The 17,213-nt window shown below is 45.6% G+C and overlaps 1 protein-coding gene across 1 annotated transcript in view; it reads right to left on the bottom strand.

The window, feature by feature from the left end:
* NCOR1 (nuclear receptor corepressor 1) overlaps nucleotides 1-17,213 on the bottom strand; it is a 179,563-nt gene that overhangs the window by 56,026 nt on the left and 106,324 nt on the right. Inside the window, 3 exon segments of the mRNA XM_070735450.1 lie at nucleotides 2,809-3,001; nucleotides 5,656-5,785; nucleotides 11,482-12,049. Coding sequence (XP_070591551.1) covers nucleotides 2,809-3,001; nucleotides 5,656-5,785; nucleotides 11,482-12,049 — 891 coding nt within the window.

Below are 17,213 nucleotides of genomic sequence, written 5' to 3'. Positions count from 1 at the left end.
AGAGGTACCACTGTATTCCTGTATCTCAATTCTGATCACGTCACCACCCCAAGGATGCTGTGACCGTCATTAAGTCGGTTGTTAACGTGTGAAAAATGCAGCTAATTTTTTTTAAAATTAATATACAAAACATTTTTTAAAAAAAAGTAAAAGTAAAATGCAGCTAAGTTAGTTTTCACAGTGCTGTGGCCACTTTCAAACGGTCACTGAATGAACGGTTGTAAGTTGAGGACTAATTGGCAGGGAATAACAGGTGCAATGAGAAACGGCGATGCTACCCTTGATTTAGGACGGAGGAGCCAAACACCTCTGCCGCCACTTCGATGCCCGATTCCAAACATGGCTTAAAGGCTCTGCTGGCACGTAGCAAGCCCAGTTGGTATTTTTAGAACACGGCTAAAACCCGGGAGGCATTTGCGCCTCTGTGGTTTCAGCCTTGGCCCAAGGCCGGCTGGACTTTGCTGGCACGTGCATTCGGCCTGCCCAGTTTCTCAGGCTGCCCCAGGGAAATTTAAGAGCCTGTTGTTCAATTGGAGTCAACCAGCTGGCAAGGCTGCAAATCAAACCTCAGGCCGTCTCTGTCTGGCTACAGGCCAAGAGCCAGCTGTGGAAGGAAGCCCAGGAGAGAAACCTGTGGGGCTGACTGGCCAGGGAATTCTGGGAGTGGAAGTCCTCCCCCCTTAAAAGCATTGATGGCTGGGGGATTCTGGGAGTGGAAGTCCTCACCCCCTTAAACCATTAATGGCTGGGGAATTCTGGGAGTGGAAGTCCTTCCACGAATCCCAGCGGCCAGTTAGGTCCCACAGAGTGGGTCTTCTCCGGGTCCCGTCAACTAAACAATGCCACTTGGCGGGACCCAGGAGAAGAGCCTTCTCTGTGGCGGCCCTGGCCCTCTGGAACCAACTCCCCCCAGAGATTAGAATTGCCCCCACCCTCCTTGCCTTTCGTAAGCTCCTTAAAACCCACCTCTGCCGCCAGGCATGGGGGAATTAAGACTTTTTTCTCCCCCTAGGCCGTTACAACTGTATACATGGTATGTTTGTATGTATGTTTGGTTTTTATATATTAAGGGGTTTTAATTTGCTTTTAGTATTGGATTTTATTGTATATTGTTCATGATTGTTGTTAGCCGCCCTGAGTTTTCGGAGAGGGGCGGCATATAAATCCAATAAAACTTGAAACTTGAAACTTCCCCCCTTAAACTATTAATGGCTGGGAATTCTGGGAGTGGAAGTCTGCCCCTCTTCAAGGCTAGGAAACAGAGCCTTAGCTGTCTTTTAACAGGTTCCCAAACCCTGATTTTACCGATCACACAGCCAGGAGATGGCAGAGGCTGCCCCTGACTCCGAGCCTCATCGAGGGTCAGCACCAGTTGTGGCCCTATTTAGACTGGGACACCCTCGGAGAGGGTCCGCAACTTGGGCGTCCTCCTCGATCCACAGCTCACATTAGAGAACCATCTTTCGGCTGTGGTGAGGGGGGCGTTCGCCCAGGTTCGCCTGGTGCACCAGTTGCGGCCCTATTTGGACCGGGAGTCACTGCTCACAGTCACTCATGCCCTTATCACCTCGAGATTCGACTACTGTAATGTTCTCTACATGGGGCTACCTTTGAAGAAACATAGAAACATAGAAGTCTGACGGCAGAAAAAGACCTCATGGTCCATCTAGTCTGCCCTTATACTATTTTCTGTATTTTATCTTAGGATGAATATATCTTTATCCCAGGCATGTTTAAATTCAGTTACTGTGGATTTATCTACCACGTCTGCTGGAAGTTTGTTCCAAGAGTGTTCGGAAACTTCAGATCGTGCAGAATGCAGCTGCGAGAGCTATCGTGGGCTTTCCCAAATATGCCCATATTACACCAACACTCCGCAGTCTGCATTGGTTGCCGATCAGTTTCCGGTCACAATTCAAAGTGTTGGTTATGACCTATAAAGCCCTTCATGGCATCGGACCAGAATATCTCCGGGAACGCCTTCTGCCACACGAATCCCAGCGACCGGTTAGGTCCCACAGAGTTGGCCTTCTCCGGGTGCCGTCGACTAAACAATGTCGTTTGGCGGGTCCCAGGGGAAGAGCCTTCTCTGTGGCGGCCCCGACCGTCTGGAACCAGCTCCCCCCTGAGATTAGAAGTGCCCCTACCCTCCTTGCCTTCCGTAAACTCCTTAAAAATCAACTCTGCCATCAGGCATGGGGGAATTGAGACATCTCCCCCAGGCCTATACAATTCATGTCTGATTTTTGTGTGTGTATGTCTGCTTTAATAACGGGGTTTTTAAATGTTTTTAAATTATTAGATTTGCCTTGAATTGTTCCATTGTTGTTGTGATCCGCCCCGAGTCTACAGAGAGGGGTGGCATACAAAGCTAATAAATAAATAAAATAAATGAAATAAATGAAATAAATGAAATAAAATAAATCAATAAAATAAAATAAATAAAATAAAATAAATAAAATAAATGAAATGAATGAAATAAATGAAATAAATAAAATAAAATAAAATGAACAAATAAACAAATAAAACAAATAAAGTAAATAAAATAAACAAAATAAAACAAATAAAACAAATAAAACAAATAAAACAAATAAAACAAAATAAAACAAAATAAATAAAATAAATAAAATAAATAAAATAAATAAAATAAATAAAATAAAATAAATAAATAAAACAAATAAAACAAAACAAACAAACAAACAAACAAACAAACAAACAAATAAATAAATAAATAAATAAATCAGCTTTCCATGATGCCTTCGGATAGAGTGGTTGGGGGTGTGGGTGTGGGGTGTCTCCTTCACCTACCATCCCACTCGATGTTCGGGCTCTTCGAAGCGCCGCAGGGACTGGATGCCCTGCGGAAGTCCGCTTCCATCTGCTCTTGTTGCCTCTGCCGTTGCTGTTCCTCCAAGACGCTGGACTTGTGCATGGCCTTGATGTGCTGATGGAGGAGCGTGTAGCCGCTGGTGGGGAAGCCGGGGATCATGGGCAGCCGTTCCTGGAGCACAACAGGGGGACAAACACCATCAATAAATCCCTAAGGCGGTGGTCCCCAACCTTTCTAATGCCGCGACTTCTTAATAACCTCATGCCTTAACACCTCATGTTGTGGTGGCCCCCAATCATAAGTCAAATGCCAATTCTCTCAACAGAGCTTTAAGATAATTGGCAGGGAGGTCAGATCATTGGCTGGATCAACACTTTACTAAGTCTGCACTAGTATTACTACTAGTTTTTTCTCATCATTCCTATCACCCATCTCCTCCCACTTATAACTGTAATTTGTTGCTTGTATCCTTAAGATTTTTATTAATTAATTAATTTATTTATCTATTAGATTTATATTTGTATTTGTATTTATTAGATTTGTATGCCGCCCCTCTCCGAAGACTCGGGGCGGCTAACAACAATATAAAAAGACAATGTAAACAAATCTAATATTAAAACAATCTTAAAAACCCAATTTAAAGAACCACTCATACATACAAACATACCATGTATAAATTCTATAAGCCTAGGGGGAAGGGAAATTTCAATTCCCCCATGCCTGACGACAGAGATGGGTTTTAAGGAGCTTGCGAAAGGCAAGGAGGGTGGGGGCAACTCTGATATCTGGGGGGAGCTGGTTCCGAGGGCCGGGGCCGCCACAGAGAAGGCTCTTCTCCTGGGTCCCACCAAACGTCATTGCTTAGTCGATGAGACCTGGAGAAGGCCAACTCTGTGGGACCTAACCGGTCACTGGGATTCGTGTGGCAGAATTTGTATGCCGCCCCTCTCCATAGATATTGTTTCCTAATTGCTTATTTGTAGAATATGACAATCACTAAGTGTTGTACCCCATGATTCTTGACAAATGCATCTTTTCTCTTATGTACACTGAGAGCATATACACCAAAGACAAATTCCTTGTGCGTCCAGTCACACTTGGCCAATAAATAATTCTATTCTATTCTATTGTAAAAATATGTTCCAAGGAGCCAGAATAGAAGTTTTAGTTCCTAACACCATGGGCAATTTGTCTTTCCCCATGCTCTTAGGTGTTCTGCCTGGCCTCAAGCCACCCATAACAAAGTAATGAATCAAACCCACCCACTCAGATTTGTAAAAATCAAACAAGGATTGTACTTTATGTTGAGAAAACTGCAAACCACGAGCAATGTGAGTTTAAGTAGTCAATAGATCAGAGTTAATTACTCCAGAGCCTTTTAGGCTTATAGTAGCCAGCAATAACTCACAACTGCAATGTCAGAATGTCCAGAAATCCACAGCAAACACCAAACCACAATTCATCAAACTTTCCTCAAGGCTGACGATAATCTCCCACACAGATCTCTCCAACCCTCCCCTTTTTTCAAGGTTGCAGCAGCGTCATTAAGTCTTATCACCTGTGCTCTATAATTTGTTTCTGCGTTTGTCTTAGAAACATAGAAACATAGAAGTCCGATGGCAGAAAAAGACCTCATGGTCCACCTAGTCTGCCCTTATACTATTTCCTGTATTTTATCTTAGGATGGATCTATGTTTATCCCAGGCATGTTTAAATTCAGTTCCTGTGGATTTATCTACCACGTCTGCTGGAAGTTTGTTCCAAGGATCTACTACTCTTTCAGTGAAATAATATTTTCTCACGTTGCTTCTGATCTTTCCCCCAACTAACTTCAGATTGTGTCCCCTTGTTCTTGAGTTCACTTTCCTATTAAAAACACTTCCCTCCTGAACCTTATTTAACCCTTTAATATATTTAAATGTTTCGATCATGTTAAAGGGTCTTCCCAGCATTCTCTGGACTGGAGCTTTCAGAACTGGGTTGTTCATTAACTCTTCCCCTTCTGATTCAGATGAACCTCTGGCTGGAGAGCTGACTGACTCCCTTCCCCTCTCTGTCTCTCCAGTCCCTTCCTGCTCCATTTCTCTCCCTGTCTCTGCTTCTCGTTCACTGTCTGATTTGTCCTGCAGCCAGAATGATCTGTGAACAGAGCCCCCCCCCCCCACTCCTCTGCGTCAAAATCAGCAGCCACAGGAGCTTAAAGCATCCTGGCTGGGGGATTCTGGGAGTGGAAGTCCTCCCCTCTTAAAGCATTGAGGCTGGGGGATTCTGGGAGTGGAAGTCCTCCCCTCTTAAAGCATTGATGGCTGGGGGGTTCTGGGAGTGGAAGTCTTCCCCTCTTAAAGCATTGATGGCTGGGGGATTCTGGGAGTGGAAGTCCTCCCCTCTTAAAGCATTGATGGCTGGGGGATTCTGGGAGTGGAAGTCCTCCCCTCTTAAAGCATTGATGGCTGGGGGGTTCTGGGAGTGGAAGTCCTCCCCTCTTAAAGCATTGATGGCTGGGGGATTCTGGGAGTGGAAGTCCTCCCCTCTTAAAGCATTGATGGCTGGGGGATTCTGGGAGTGGAAGTCTTCCCCTCTTAAAGCATCCTGGCTGGAGGATTTTTGAAGTCCTCCCCTCTTAAAGCATCCTGGCTGCGGGATTCTGGGAGTGGAAGTCCTCCCCTCTTAAAGCATCCTGGCTGGGGGATTGTGGGAGTGGAAGCCCTCCCCTCTCAAATTTCCCAGGTCTGAGAAAGAGTAAGTTAGGCAACCCCTCTGCCCTCTATCTCTTTCTAGGCTTAGAAGAAAGGGGAAGATACCGTTCCCCGCCTATCCAACCTTACCATTGGTGGTATGATGGCTGCCCGGTGCTGAAGCTGCTGCAAATCCATTGGCCCTTGTTTAATCGCCGACGATACCAGCTGGGGTCCAGTGGGATTTAGCAGGGAAGGCTTGGAATCCATTGTAAAGATCCTGGAGGAAGAAGAAAAAATACCCTCAGAATTATTCTATTTAAAGAGGAAATTAAATATTCTACAAAGAGGAAACCAGAAACTGATGATGTTCCTTAGTTGGGTCACGAAACGTCTGCAAGAAAGCAACCACGCTCAGAATATCGAGGACCCCACAATCCTCTTTACTCCTCTCCCTTACTTACGGGACCTTCTTCTGCCCCACATATCCCAGCGACTGATCAGATACCACAAAGTCGGCCTCCTCCAGGTCCCGTCAGCCAAATAATGTCGTCTGGAGGGGCCACAGAGGAGGGTCTTCTCTGTGGTGGCTCCGGAACTCTGGAACCAGCTTCCCATGGAGATTCGCACCGCCCCCACTCTCCTGGCCTTCCGAAAGTCCCTAAAATGTCCCTAGCTTTGCCAGCAGGCCAGGGAGGGTTGCTGACTATTGACATCTTGTTCCACCCCCTTGATGAATGATTGATGGATGGATGTTTTTTTATTGCAGGGGTTTTAACCTGTATCCATTTTATTGTTGTTCGCCACCCTGAGTTCGCTAGGAGAAGGGCGGCATATGAATATGATAAAATAAATAAATAAATTAAATTAAATAAATAAATCCCTATCCATTTTAGCACTGATGATGCTACCTAGTTGGGCAGTGAAACATTTGCAAGAGGTCATCAAGCTCAGAGCACCAAGGACCCTGCAGTCTTCCTCTTCCTCCTCCATCAAGTCCCTCTCCTCTAGCACTGATATTGTTCCCTAGTTCGGTAATGAAACGTCTGCAAGAAAACAACCAAGGTCAGACATCACTGAGGTCCCCACAGGTCTTCCTCCTCCTCCTCTTCCCTCAATCTCCCTCCCTTCCAACATTGATGATATTACCTAGTTTGATAACGAAATGTCCGGAAAATTTTATTTAAGGTGTTGGTTATCACCTATAAAGCCCTGCATGGCATCTGGCCAGACTATTTACGTGACCGTCTTCTGCCACATATTTGCCATCGACTGACGGCCTTCTCCAGGTCCCGTGGGCCAAACAATGCTGATTGGTGGGGACACGTGGCAGGGCCTTCTCTGTGGTGGCTCCAGCTCTGTGGAATCAATTACTCCTGGAGACTTTACCGCCCCCAGTCTCCTAACTTTCCGAACGGCTGTGAAAATATTGCTCTGCCGCCAGGCCTGAGACCATTGAGCAAGACGTTTCATGACCCAACTAGGGAACATTATCAGTGCTAGAAGGGCATGGGGTTTGTGGCTCGTAGCTCCAGCCAAGAAGAATGAATGTTGAATGATTGTTTTATTCTGGGGTTTTTAACTATTTTATACTGTCACTGTTTTACTATATGCTTGTTATTATTACTGATATTGTTTTTATTACATTATATTCTTTTCATTACTGTATGCCGCCCAGAGTCTGCAAAGGAGTTGGGCGGCTTATAAATCCAATAAATTAAATTAAACTATAAATCCAATAAATTAAAACAACCCATCAAGCTCACAGAGCATCAACAACCTCCTCTTCCTCCTCCCTTTCAGTTCAATTTTTTTGGTTCAGTTCAGCAACCCAAAAAGACTGACACAGACTTCAGAGGAGAATCAGAACTGCAGAAAAAACAATTGCTGCCCACCTGCCTTCCACTGAGGACTTGTGTATTAAACAATCAAAAAGAGGGCTGTGAAAATATTACTGACCCCTCGCATCCTGGACACAAACTGTTTCAGCTCCTATCCTCAAAATGTCGCTACAGAGCACTGTACACCAAGACAACTAGACACAAGAACAGTTTATTCCCCAAACGCCATCACTCTGCTAAACAAATAATTCCCTCAACACTGTCAAACTACTTACTAAGACTGCACTTCTATTTCTACTAGTTTTTTCTCTTCTTTAGAAACATGAAAACATAGAAGATTGATGGCAGAAAAAGACCTCATGGTCCATCTGCATAGCTAGGGGTATAACAAGCAGGAAGAGGGAGATTGTGATCCCGCTGTATAGAGCACTGGTGAGACCCCATTTGGAATATTGTGTCCAGTTCTGGAGACCTCACCTACAAAAAGATATGGATCAAATTGAACTGGGTCCAAAGACGGGCTACAAAAATGGTGGAAGGTCTTAAGCATAAAACTAAGCTAAGGTTCAGGAGGGAAGTGTTTTTAATAGGAAAGTGAACCCAAGAACAAAGGGGGCACAATCTGAGGTTAGTTGGGGGAAAGATTAAATGCAACATGAGAAAATATTATTTGACTGAAAGAATAGTAGATGCTTGGAACAAACTTCCAGCAGACGTGGTTGGTAAATCCACAGTGACTGAATCTAAACATGCCTGGGATAAACATAGATCCATCCTAAGATAAAATACAGGAAATAGTAGAAGGGCAGACTAGATGGACCAGGAGGTCTTTTTCTGCGGTCAATCTTCTATGTTTCTATGATCTCTTTTTTGGCGTCTTTCTCTGACAAGCAGAGTCAATTTGGAACATCAGATTCACTTAACAACCACATTGTCAACTTAACAACTGCACCGATTCACTTAACAACCGTGGGAAGAAAGGTCGTAAAACGGGACAAAAATCACCCAGCCAAGGTCTCACTTCGCAACGGAAATTGGGGGCTCAACTGTGGTCGTAAGTTGAGGAATACCTGCATGTGGTTGTTGTGACCGTTGTTGCCAGGAGGTTGAGGCGGTTTTGGGGGGTATATATATATATATTTTTTCCTCCGTACAAACTTATTTCAATACATTTCAAAATACCTTCGAATTACAATAAAAACAGTATTAAAACTATTAAAATTAATAGTTCCAAATTGATTACTTTCGGTATTCATCATGCCACCCAACCTTGACCTCTAATTTTGTTGTGTAGACCAGTGTTTCCCAACCTTGGCAACTTGAAGATATATGGACTTCTGGACTTTAACTATCTGGACTTCAACTCCCAGAATTCCCCAGCCAGCATTCACTGGCTGGGGAATTCTGGGAGTTGAAGTCCAAATATATTCAAGTTGCCAAGGTTGGGAAACATTGGTCTAGATATCCAAATTTTCTTCTAATTAAATTCCGCATTGATTTCCTTTAGCCTTATTAAAAATAATTTCATCTTACTCTTGCAAACTCAAATAAGCTGTTATATCTACTCCCCGTTCTCATACAATCTCTAAGACCCTTACTGAGGTTGCAGGGTTTTTGTAGTGGGGTTTTCTTTCTCCAAGCTGCCTGGACTCACCAATTGGGCAGCCACATGCATTTTCTTTAAATAAATAAATACCATATTTGCAAAGGGCCAGAAAAAGGAGAAGTAGGCGGGGAGGTTCCTCCCGGCTTCCTCCAGTTTTCTTTTTAAAAAGTTCCTTTTGTGGGTCACGGAGTACACAACCACACCTTACGTGGCAGCCACCCGAGCGTCACTAATCTTTCTGCTCTGGACAACTGAGTGCAAACCGATTGCAGTTTAGATCTTTTTCAGGGGAAGGATATTTCCCCCTGCAAAGCTGGAGCGAGAAAAGAAAGAAAGAAAGAAAGAAAGAAAGAAAGAAAGAAAGAAAGAAAGAAAGAAAGGAGAGAGAGAGAGAGATGTGCCAAGATGGGCTACAGAAGTGTGTTTGTGTGTGTGGTTTGTTGGTAGTGTGTGCTTGAGAGAGAGAGAGAGAGAAAAAAGGAGAAAGAAAGAGAGAAAGAAAGAAAAGGAGAAAGAAAGAAAAAGAAAGAGGGAAAGAGAGAGGAAGAGGAGAGGAAGAGAAAGAGAAAGAAAAAGAGAGAGGGAGGAAGGGAGGAAAATGGAGGGAGGGGGAAGGAAAAAAGAAAGAGAAATAGAAACAGAAGAAAGAGGGGGAGAGGGAGAGAGGGAGGAAGAGAAAGAAAGCAAGAGCAAGAAGGAAAGAAAGAGAGGGAGGGAAGGAGGGAGGGAGAAGGAAAAAGGAGAAGATACAAAGAGAGAGAGAGAAAGTGAAAGAAGGAGAGGAAGGAAGGAAGGAAGGAAGAAAGAGAGAGAAAGAAAGAAAGAAAGAAAGAAAGAAAGAAGAGAGACGGGGAGAGAAACAGATGCAGAGAGAGAGAAAAAAGAGAAAGAAGGAAAAACAGGGAGAAGAGAAAGGCACACGCAGAGAGAAAGAGACAGAGAGAAAGAGAGAAAGATAAAGAGAAGAGAGAGAGAGAAAAAAGCAAAATGGATAGACACTGAAAGACAGTGAAAGAGAGAGAAAGACAGAGAGAAAGAAGAGAAAGAGGGAAAGACAGAGAGAAGAGAAAGACACAGAGACAAAGATGCAGAAGGAAAAGGAAAAAGATGAAGAGAAGAGAGAAACAGAGACAGAAAAAGAAAGAAAAATTGACACAGGAAGACAGAGAAAGTGTGTGTTTGTGTGTGTGTGTGAGAGAGAAAACAAAGAAAGAGAAAGAAAAACAAGAGAAAAAGAAAAAGAGAGAAAAACAGGGAGAAGGAGAGAGAAAGATAGAGAAAGGGAAAGAGAGAGAGAGAGGAGCAAAACAAAGAGAGAGAAGAGAAAGAGAAAGAAAGAAAGAAGAGAGAAAAGAAAGAAAAACAGGGAGAGAAAGGAAGACGCAAAAAGCAATAGAAAAAGAAACCGGGGGGGGGGGAGAGAAGAGAACACCAAGAGAAAGAGAAGAGGGGAAGAGAGAAAAGAGGAAAACACAGGTGGGGGGGAAGAAACGAGGAAAGAGACAAGGAAGAAAAAGAGAGAGAATCAGAGAAAGAAAAGGACAGAAGAGAAACAGGGAGAGAAGAGAAGAGAAGAGAGAGAAAGGCTGTATTTGCAACTACCCTTTTCCAACACACACACACACACAAAACAGGAGAGAGAGAGAGAGAGACACACACACACACACACACAGAGATTAAAATAAAGGTGGGGGAAACTCAGAAACTTGATCCCTCTGACATTTCGCAGGGGCTTCAGGGCAAAAGCCCAGCCGTGATCCTTCCCTGGAGGGCGTCCAAGGCCAGAGGAAATTTTCCATTACACACCCACGGCCTCTTTGCTGGCCACAGAACACCGCGCGAAATGGAGAAGGAAGGAGGGATGGAGGGAAGGAAGGAAATAAGGAAGGAGGGAAGGAAGCAAGGAAGCAAGAAAAGGAAAAAGGAAGGAAGGAAGGAGGGAGGGAGGGAAGGAAGGAAAGGAGGGAAGGAAAATGGAGAAGGAAGGAAGGAGGGAGGGAGGGAAGGAAGGAAGGAAAGGAGGGAAGGAAATGGAGAAGGAAGGAGGGAGGGAGGGAAGGAAGGAAGGAAAGGAGGGAAGGAAATGGAGAAGGAAGGAAGGAAGGAAGGAAGGGAAGGAAGGAAAGGAGGGAAGGGAAATGGAGAAGGAAGGAAAGGAAGGAAGGGAAAGGAAATAGCAATAGCATTTAGACTTATCTACCACTTCCTGGTGCTTTTCCAGCCCCCTCTAAGCAGTTTACAGACTCAGCCTGTTGCCCCCAACATCTGGGTCCTCATTTGACCCACCTGGGAAGGACGGAAGGCTGAGTCAACCTGGAGCCGGTGGTGGGATTTGAACTGCTGAACTACAGCTGGCAGTTAGATGAAGGAGCCTGCAGGGCTGCACTCTAACCACTGCGCCACCAAGGCTCATATAAAAGCACAGTGTCGCGGTCTATAAGTCTAAGCGCTATTGCCAGGATTAGGGTGTTGCAAGAACACGGACAGGTGAGTTTGTGGGATGGACCTTCTCACCCTGCCCAGCCTCACCTCTGCCGCTCGGGTTCGCCGTCCACCTCTTCGTCGGCGCTGCAAGTGGCGCTGGAGTCATTGTCGGACCTGGAATCCATCCTCTGGACGCTGGCCGGGTGGCTGGAGACGAAGTCCCCTAGGTCGGGTTCCGGTTTCTCCTTCGGCCCGTCCTCCTCCTCCCTCTCCTTGACCTCGTTCTCCACCTTGACCTGGATATCTAAGGGCGGCTTGGTGTCCATCTCTACGGGCTCCAGTTTGGGCCCGGCTGCCAGGTTGAGGACGGGCTTGGCGTCCACCATGGAGATGCGGCTCTCCGTCTCCATCAGCTCCTCCACTTCAGGTTTGGCTTCTTCTTTGACCTGCAGCTCGGCCCCTTCGCTCTCGGATAGCTTTGGGCCGGGGGTCACCGAGCGAGGGGAGGCGCTGGGGGCCGGTTTCATGGCGGAGTCCTGCTCAGCCGCCACTGCCGCCGCCTCGGCAGTGATCTGGGAAGAGATGCTGTCCGGAGGGGCATCTTCTAAAGGTTTGGACGCCTCCGTTGGGGAAGGAGAAGGGGCGCTCTCCGTATCGGAGCTGTTTTCGGCACCTGGAAAGGCATTTAAGTTGAGCGTGAGCACAGGGAAAGAATAACAGGATAACAGGAAGGGATCTTGGAGGTCTTCTAGTCCAACCCCCTGCTCAAGCGGGAGCCCTTAGACCAGTGATGGCGAACCTTTTTTCCCTCGGGGGCCAAAAGAGTGTGTGCGTACGAGTACCCACTCCCATAATTCAATCCCTGGGGAGGGCGGAAACATCTTCCCCCATCCGCCGGAGGCCCTCTGGAGGCCGGAAACGGCCTGTTTGCCAACTTCTGGTGGGCCCAGTAGACTCGCGTTCCACCCTCCCCAGGCTCCAAAGCATAGGTCTTCAAACTTGGCCACTTTAAGGCTTGTGGACTTCAACTCCCAAACTTCTGCAGCCAGCATAGCATAGCATAACTGGCTGGAGAATTCTGGGAGTTGAGGTCCACAAGTCTTAAAGTTGCCAGGTTTGGGGAGCCCTGCTCCAAAGGCTTCCCTCCCCCATCCCTCCGGAGGCTCCCTGGAAGCCAAAAACGCCCTCCCAGGGCCTCTGGGCGAGCCAAAAATCAGCTGGCTGGCACACACATGTACGTTGGAGCTGAGCTAGGGCAATGGCTTGCTTGCCAGCAGATATGGCTTCGAGTGCCACCTGTGTCACTCGTGCCATAGGTTTGCCATCACTGCCTTAGAACAGTAATGGTGAACCTTTTTTGGGTTAGCATGCCAAAAGGGGGTGGGTGGGTAGAATGAGGGAGGTCACACGCGCATGTGCCAACTCCCATAATTCCATGCGATGGCACCAGTATTGGGTTGCTACCAGTACGTTTGAGGACATCATTCCAGTAGCAAAAGAACAGAATAGAATAGAATAAGAATTAGAATAGAATTAGAATAGAATAATAAGAATTAGAATAGAATTAGAATAGAATTAGAATAGAAAAGAATAGAATAGAATTAGAATAGAATAGAATAAGAATAAGTTTGAGAACGTCATTCCAGTAGCAAAAGAATAGAGTAGAATAGAATAGAATAGAATTAGAATAGAAAAGAATAGAATAGAACAGAATAAGAATTAGAATACAATAAGAATAGAATTTTTATTGGCCAAGTGGAGCTGCACACACAGCTCTGGGTGACCGGTGGATGGGCACATGCGTCGGAGTGACATTTGGCTTCTGCGCATGGTCAGGAAGGAAATTCTCACAAGAGGACGTGCGGCCACATGAGATTTTGGCAAATTTTGCTTTGAGCAAAGAAAGAGAAATCCCTGAAATCTTGTGCGCCCGTGAGTCTTCTCTCGAGATTTGCTTCCTGCGCATGCGGTGGGCCCGGTTGACCCGAAAATCAGCTGGCCTGCACAAACCCTGGCCGGGCCTGGCCGACACAACGTCACTCACTCCCACTAGTCACATGAGCTCCCCAAGCCACAGCTTATTATTATTATTATTATTATTATTATTATTATTATTATTATGGCAGACAACTGGTTGTTAAACAACCACTGGGGACGACAAAACCCTTTTGACGTCTTATTTATTTATTATTTATTCATTTGACTTCTGTGCCGCCCAATCTCAATGGGACTCTCCCTCCCTCCCTCTCTCTCTCTCTTCCCCCACATTCACTCTCTCTGTATCTCTCTCTCTCTGCCTTGGCCACTTCTCCATCCCCCACTGTTGCCCTTACCTTCTCAGGCCAGGTGAGGAGTGACCAGGAGGGAAGGGCAGGGCCCGCTAGTGGTGGGAGCACCCAGCAGGGAGCCCACAGCAGAGGGCCCGAAGAGCCACATGCAGCTCCAGAGCCAAAGGTTGCCCATACCTGCCTTATATCATTTCAGACAAAGGATTGTCTGCTACCCACAACTTCTGGAGGCAAGCCCTTAACCCTGATTGTAACAGAATCACAGAAAGGGCCCTTGGAAGTTTTTCTAGTCCAACCCCCCTGCACAAGCAGGAGACCTTATCCCGCCCAATTGGAGTTGGGCGGCAGATAAATCCCATAAATAAACAAATAAATAATAAATACCAAATGGTTATCTAACCTCTTCTTTAAAAACTTCCAGTGTTGGAGCGTTCGCAACTTCTGGAACAAGTTGTTCCACTGACCAATTGTTCTAATTGTCAGGAAATTTTCTCCTTAGTTCTAAGTTATTCTAAGTTCTAAGATATTGACAAGATTGAACGGGTCCAAAGACGGGCTACAAGAATGGTGGAAGGTCTTAAGCATAAAACGTATCAGGAAAGACTGAATGAACTCAGTCTGTAGAGTCTGGAGGACAGAAGGAAAAGGGGGGACATGATCGAAACATTTAAATATGTCAAAGGGTTAAATAAGGTCCAGGAGGGAAGTGTTTTTAATAGGAAAGTGAACACAAGAACAAGGGGGCACAATCTGAAGTTAGTTGGGGGAAAGATCAGAAGCAACATGAGAAAATATTATTTGACTGAAAGAGTAGTAGATTCTTGGAACAAACTCCCAGCAGACGTGGTTGGTAAATTCACAGTAACTGAATTTAAACATGCCTGGGATAAACATAGATCCATCCTAAGATAAAATACAGGAAATAGTAGAAGGGCAGACTAGATGGACCAGGAGGTCTTTTTCTGCTGTCAATCTTCTATGTTTCTAAGTTGCTTCTCTCCTCAATTAGTTTTGTCCCAAGATTCTGCGATTCCTGATTGATCTCAGAATTCAATCACATTTCCAAAAGTTAATGTTGATCCCTTTTAATGTGGAAATTCATGAAGGAGAGACTCTAGGACTAAGGACAATTTTCCTCACAGTGAGAACAATTAACCAGTGGAACAGCTTGCCACCAGAAGTCATGGATGCTCCAACACTGGAGGTTTTTAGGAAGAGCCCGGACAGTCACTTGTCTGAAACAGTATAGGGTCCCTTACTTAAGAGGGGTGTAAGAGGGGTGGGGCTGGACTAGAAGACCTCCAATGTCCTTTCCAGCTCTATCCTGCTCTATTCTTCGGAGGGGTGGCATACAAATCTAATAAATAATAATAATAAAATAATAATAATTCTATTAGAAACATAGAAGACTGACGGCAGAAAAAGACCTCATGGTCCATCTAGTCTGCCCTTATACTATTTTCTGTATTTTATCTTAGGATGGATATATGTTTATCCCAGGCAGGTTTCAATTCAGTTACTGTGGATTTATCTACCACGTCTGCTGGAAGTTTGTTCCAAGGATCTACTACTCTTTCAGTAAAATAATATTTTCTCACGTTGCTTTTGATCTTTCCCCCAACTAACTTCAGATTGTGTCCCCTTGTTCTTGTGTTCACTTTCCTATTAAAAACACTTCCCTTCTGAACCTTATTTAACCCTTGAACATATTTAAATGTTTCGATCATGTCCCCCCTTTCCCTTCTGTCCTCCAGACTCTACAGATTGAGTTCATTCAGTCTTTCCTGATACGTTTTATGCTTAAGACCTTCTACCATTCTTGTAGCCCGTCTTTGGACCCGTTCAATTTTGTCAATATCTTTTTGTAGGTGAGGTCTCCAGAACTGAACACAGTATTATTCCAAATGGAGTCTCACCAGCGCTCTATCTATATAAAGGGATCACAATCTCCCTCTTCCTGCTTGTTATACCTCTAGCTATGCAGCCAAGCATCCTACTTGCTTTTCCTACTGCCCGACCACACTCCTCACCCATTTTGAGACTGTCAGAAATCACGACCCCTAAATCCTTCTCTTCTGAAGTTTTTGCTAACACAGAACTATTAAGAACAATTGCAGGAATTGAGTATGGCAGATCTAGAGAAAAGAAGGACCAGGGGAGACATGACAGCATCTTCCATTATTTAAGGGGCTGCCACAAAGAGGAGGGGTCCACCTATTCTCTGTTCTGTCTGGGTGCCCCCAGACTTCAACACCAACTGGAAAAAACAGCCAGACACGCTGGTACAAACAAAGGCACTTTATAGTTTGAAAAATAAACACAGAGAAAAACCTGTTCTTCCCAACAGGCAGGCTATGAGACTTCACAGCAGAGTCCTGATGGCCAGACAATACAGCAGACTTCTTGCTGGCACACCCACCACTGTAGAGAATAAGACCCACACCTTTTCCCCCAAGGTTTCAGTATTCAAAGTCACAAACCAGAATTCCAAGACGCCAAAGATCACAGCCAGGTCCCAGGACTCCCAAAGATAATACTCCACAAGCCAGGAAGGGTGGGTCTGCCTTTTCAGCCTTTCCAGAGAGCACCACACCCAAACCCAGCTGTTGCCTCTTTAGTGCTGAAAGTACCTGGCTAATTGTCCCCTTCGTTGTGTTGCTCTTCTCTGCCGGAGATCGATGATTGCTTGTGCATTTTCATCTAAGGAATCCAGGCTGCTTGCTGGGGAGAGCTCCCCCTCGGGGGACTCTGGCTGTCCTCCCTCTCCCTCAGCCTGAGATTCCTCCTCCCCGTCTGCCTGAACCTCCTGTTCCTCATCCTCCCCCTCTGAGCAGGAAGCCGGCAGAGGATCAGCCATTCCCTCAGGGGCCTCAGACGGAATCACAACATTCTCCAAAGCCCCTGAAGGCAGGAGAAGGAGCATTCGATGGACACTAATCAATTTAGAAATCAGGATAAATTTTCTGACAAATTAGAACAATTTAAGTAGTGGGACAGTTTACCAATAGAGGTTGTGTGTTCTCCCTCACTGGAGGTCTTTAAGAAGAGACTTGACTGAAATAGTCTAGACCAGGAGTAGGCAAATTTGGACCTAATATGACTTGTGGACTTCAGTTCCCAGAATTCTTGAACCAATCATACCAGCTCAGGAATTCTGGGAGCTGAAGTCCACATGTCATAGAAGAGCCAACTTTGCCCCCCCTTGGTCTATGGTCTCCTGCTTGAGCAGGGGGTTGGACTAGAAGACCTCCAGGGTCCCTTTCAACCCCGTCATAATCAGTGAAAGGGTTCTTGCCTCCCGAAGTGGTGGGGGGGTCAACACTGGAAGGATTTCAAGGAGAGAGTGGACAACCATTTGTCGGAAATGGCATGAGGCCTCCGGCTTTTGTAAAATCCCTTCCAGCTCCATTAGAAGGGATTGGAGCCCCTCCCTGCTCAAATGGATCAAGCAAATTTTGCTGACCCCCTGACCCCTTCCATATTATCCAGCACCACTGGCTTTCTAAAGCCACCGGGCAAAGTAGACCCTTCTGCATGAATGCTCGGGCT

This window comes from Erythrolamprus reginae, chromosome 1, assembly GCF_031021105.1.
Source record: "Erythrolamprus reginae isolate rEryReg1 chromosome 1, rEryReg1.hap1, whole genome shotgun sequence".
Lineage (NCBI taxonomy): Eukaryota > Metazoa > Chordata > Lepidosauria > Squamata > Dipsadidae > Erythrolamprus > Erythrolamprus reginae.
Note: the sequence above shows the minus strand (reverse complement) of the source record. Positions and strands in the feature narration are given on the sequence as shown.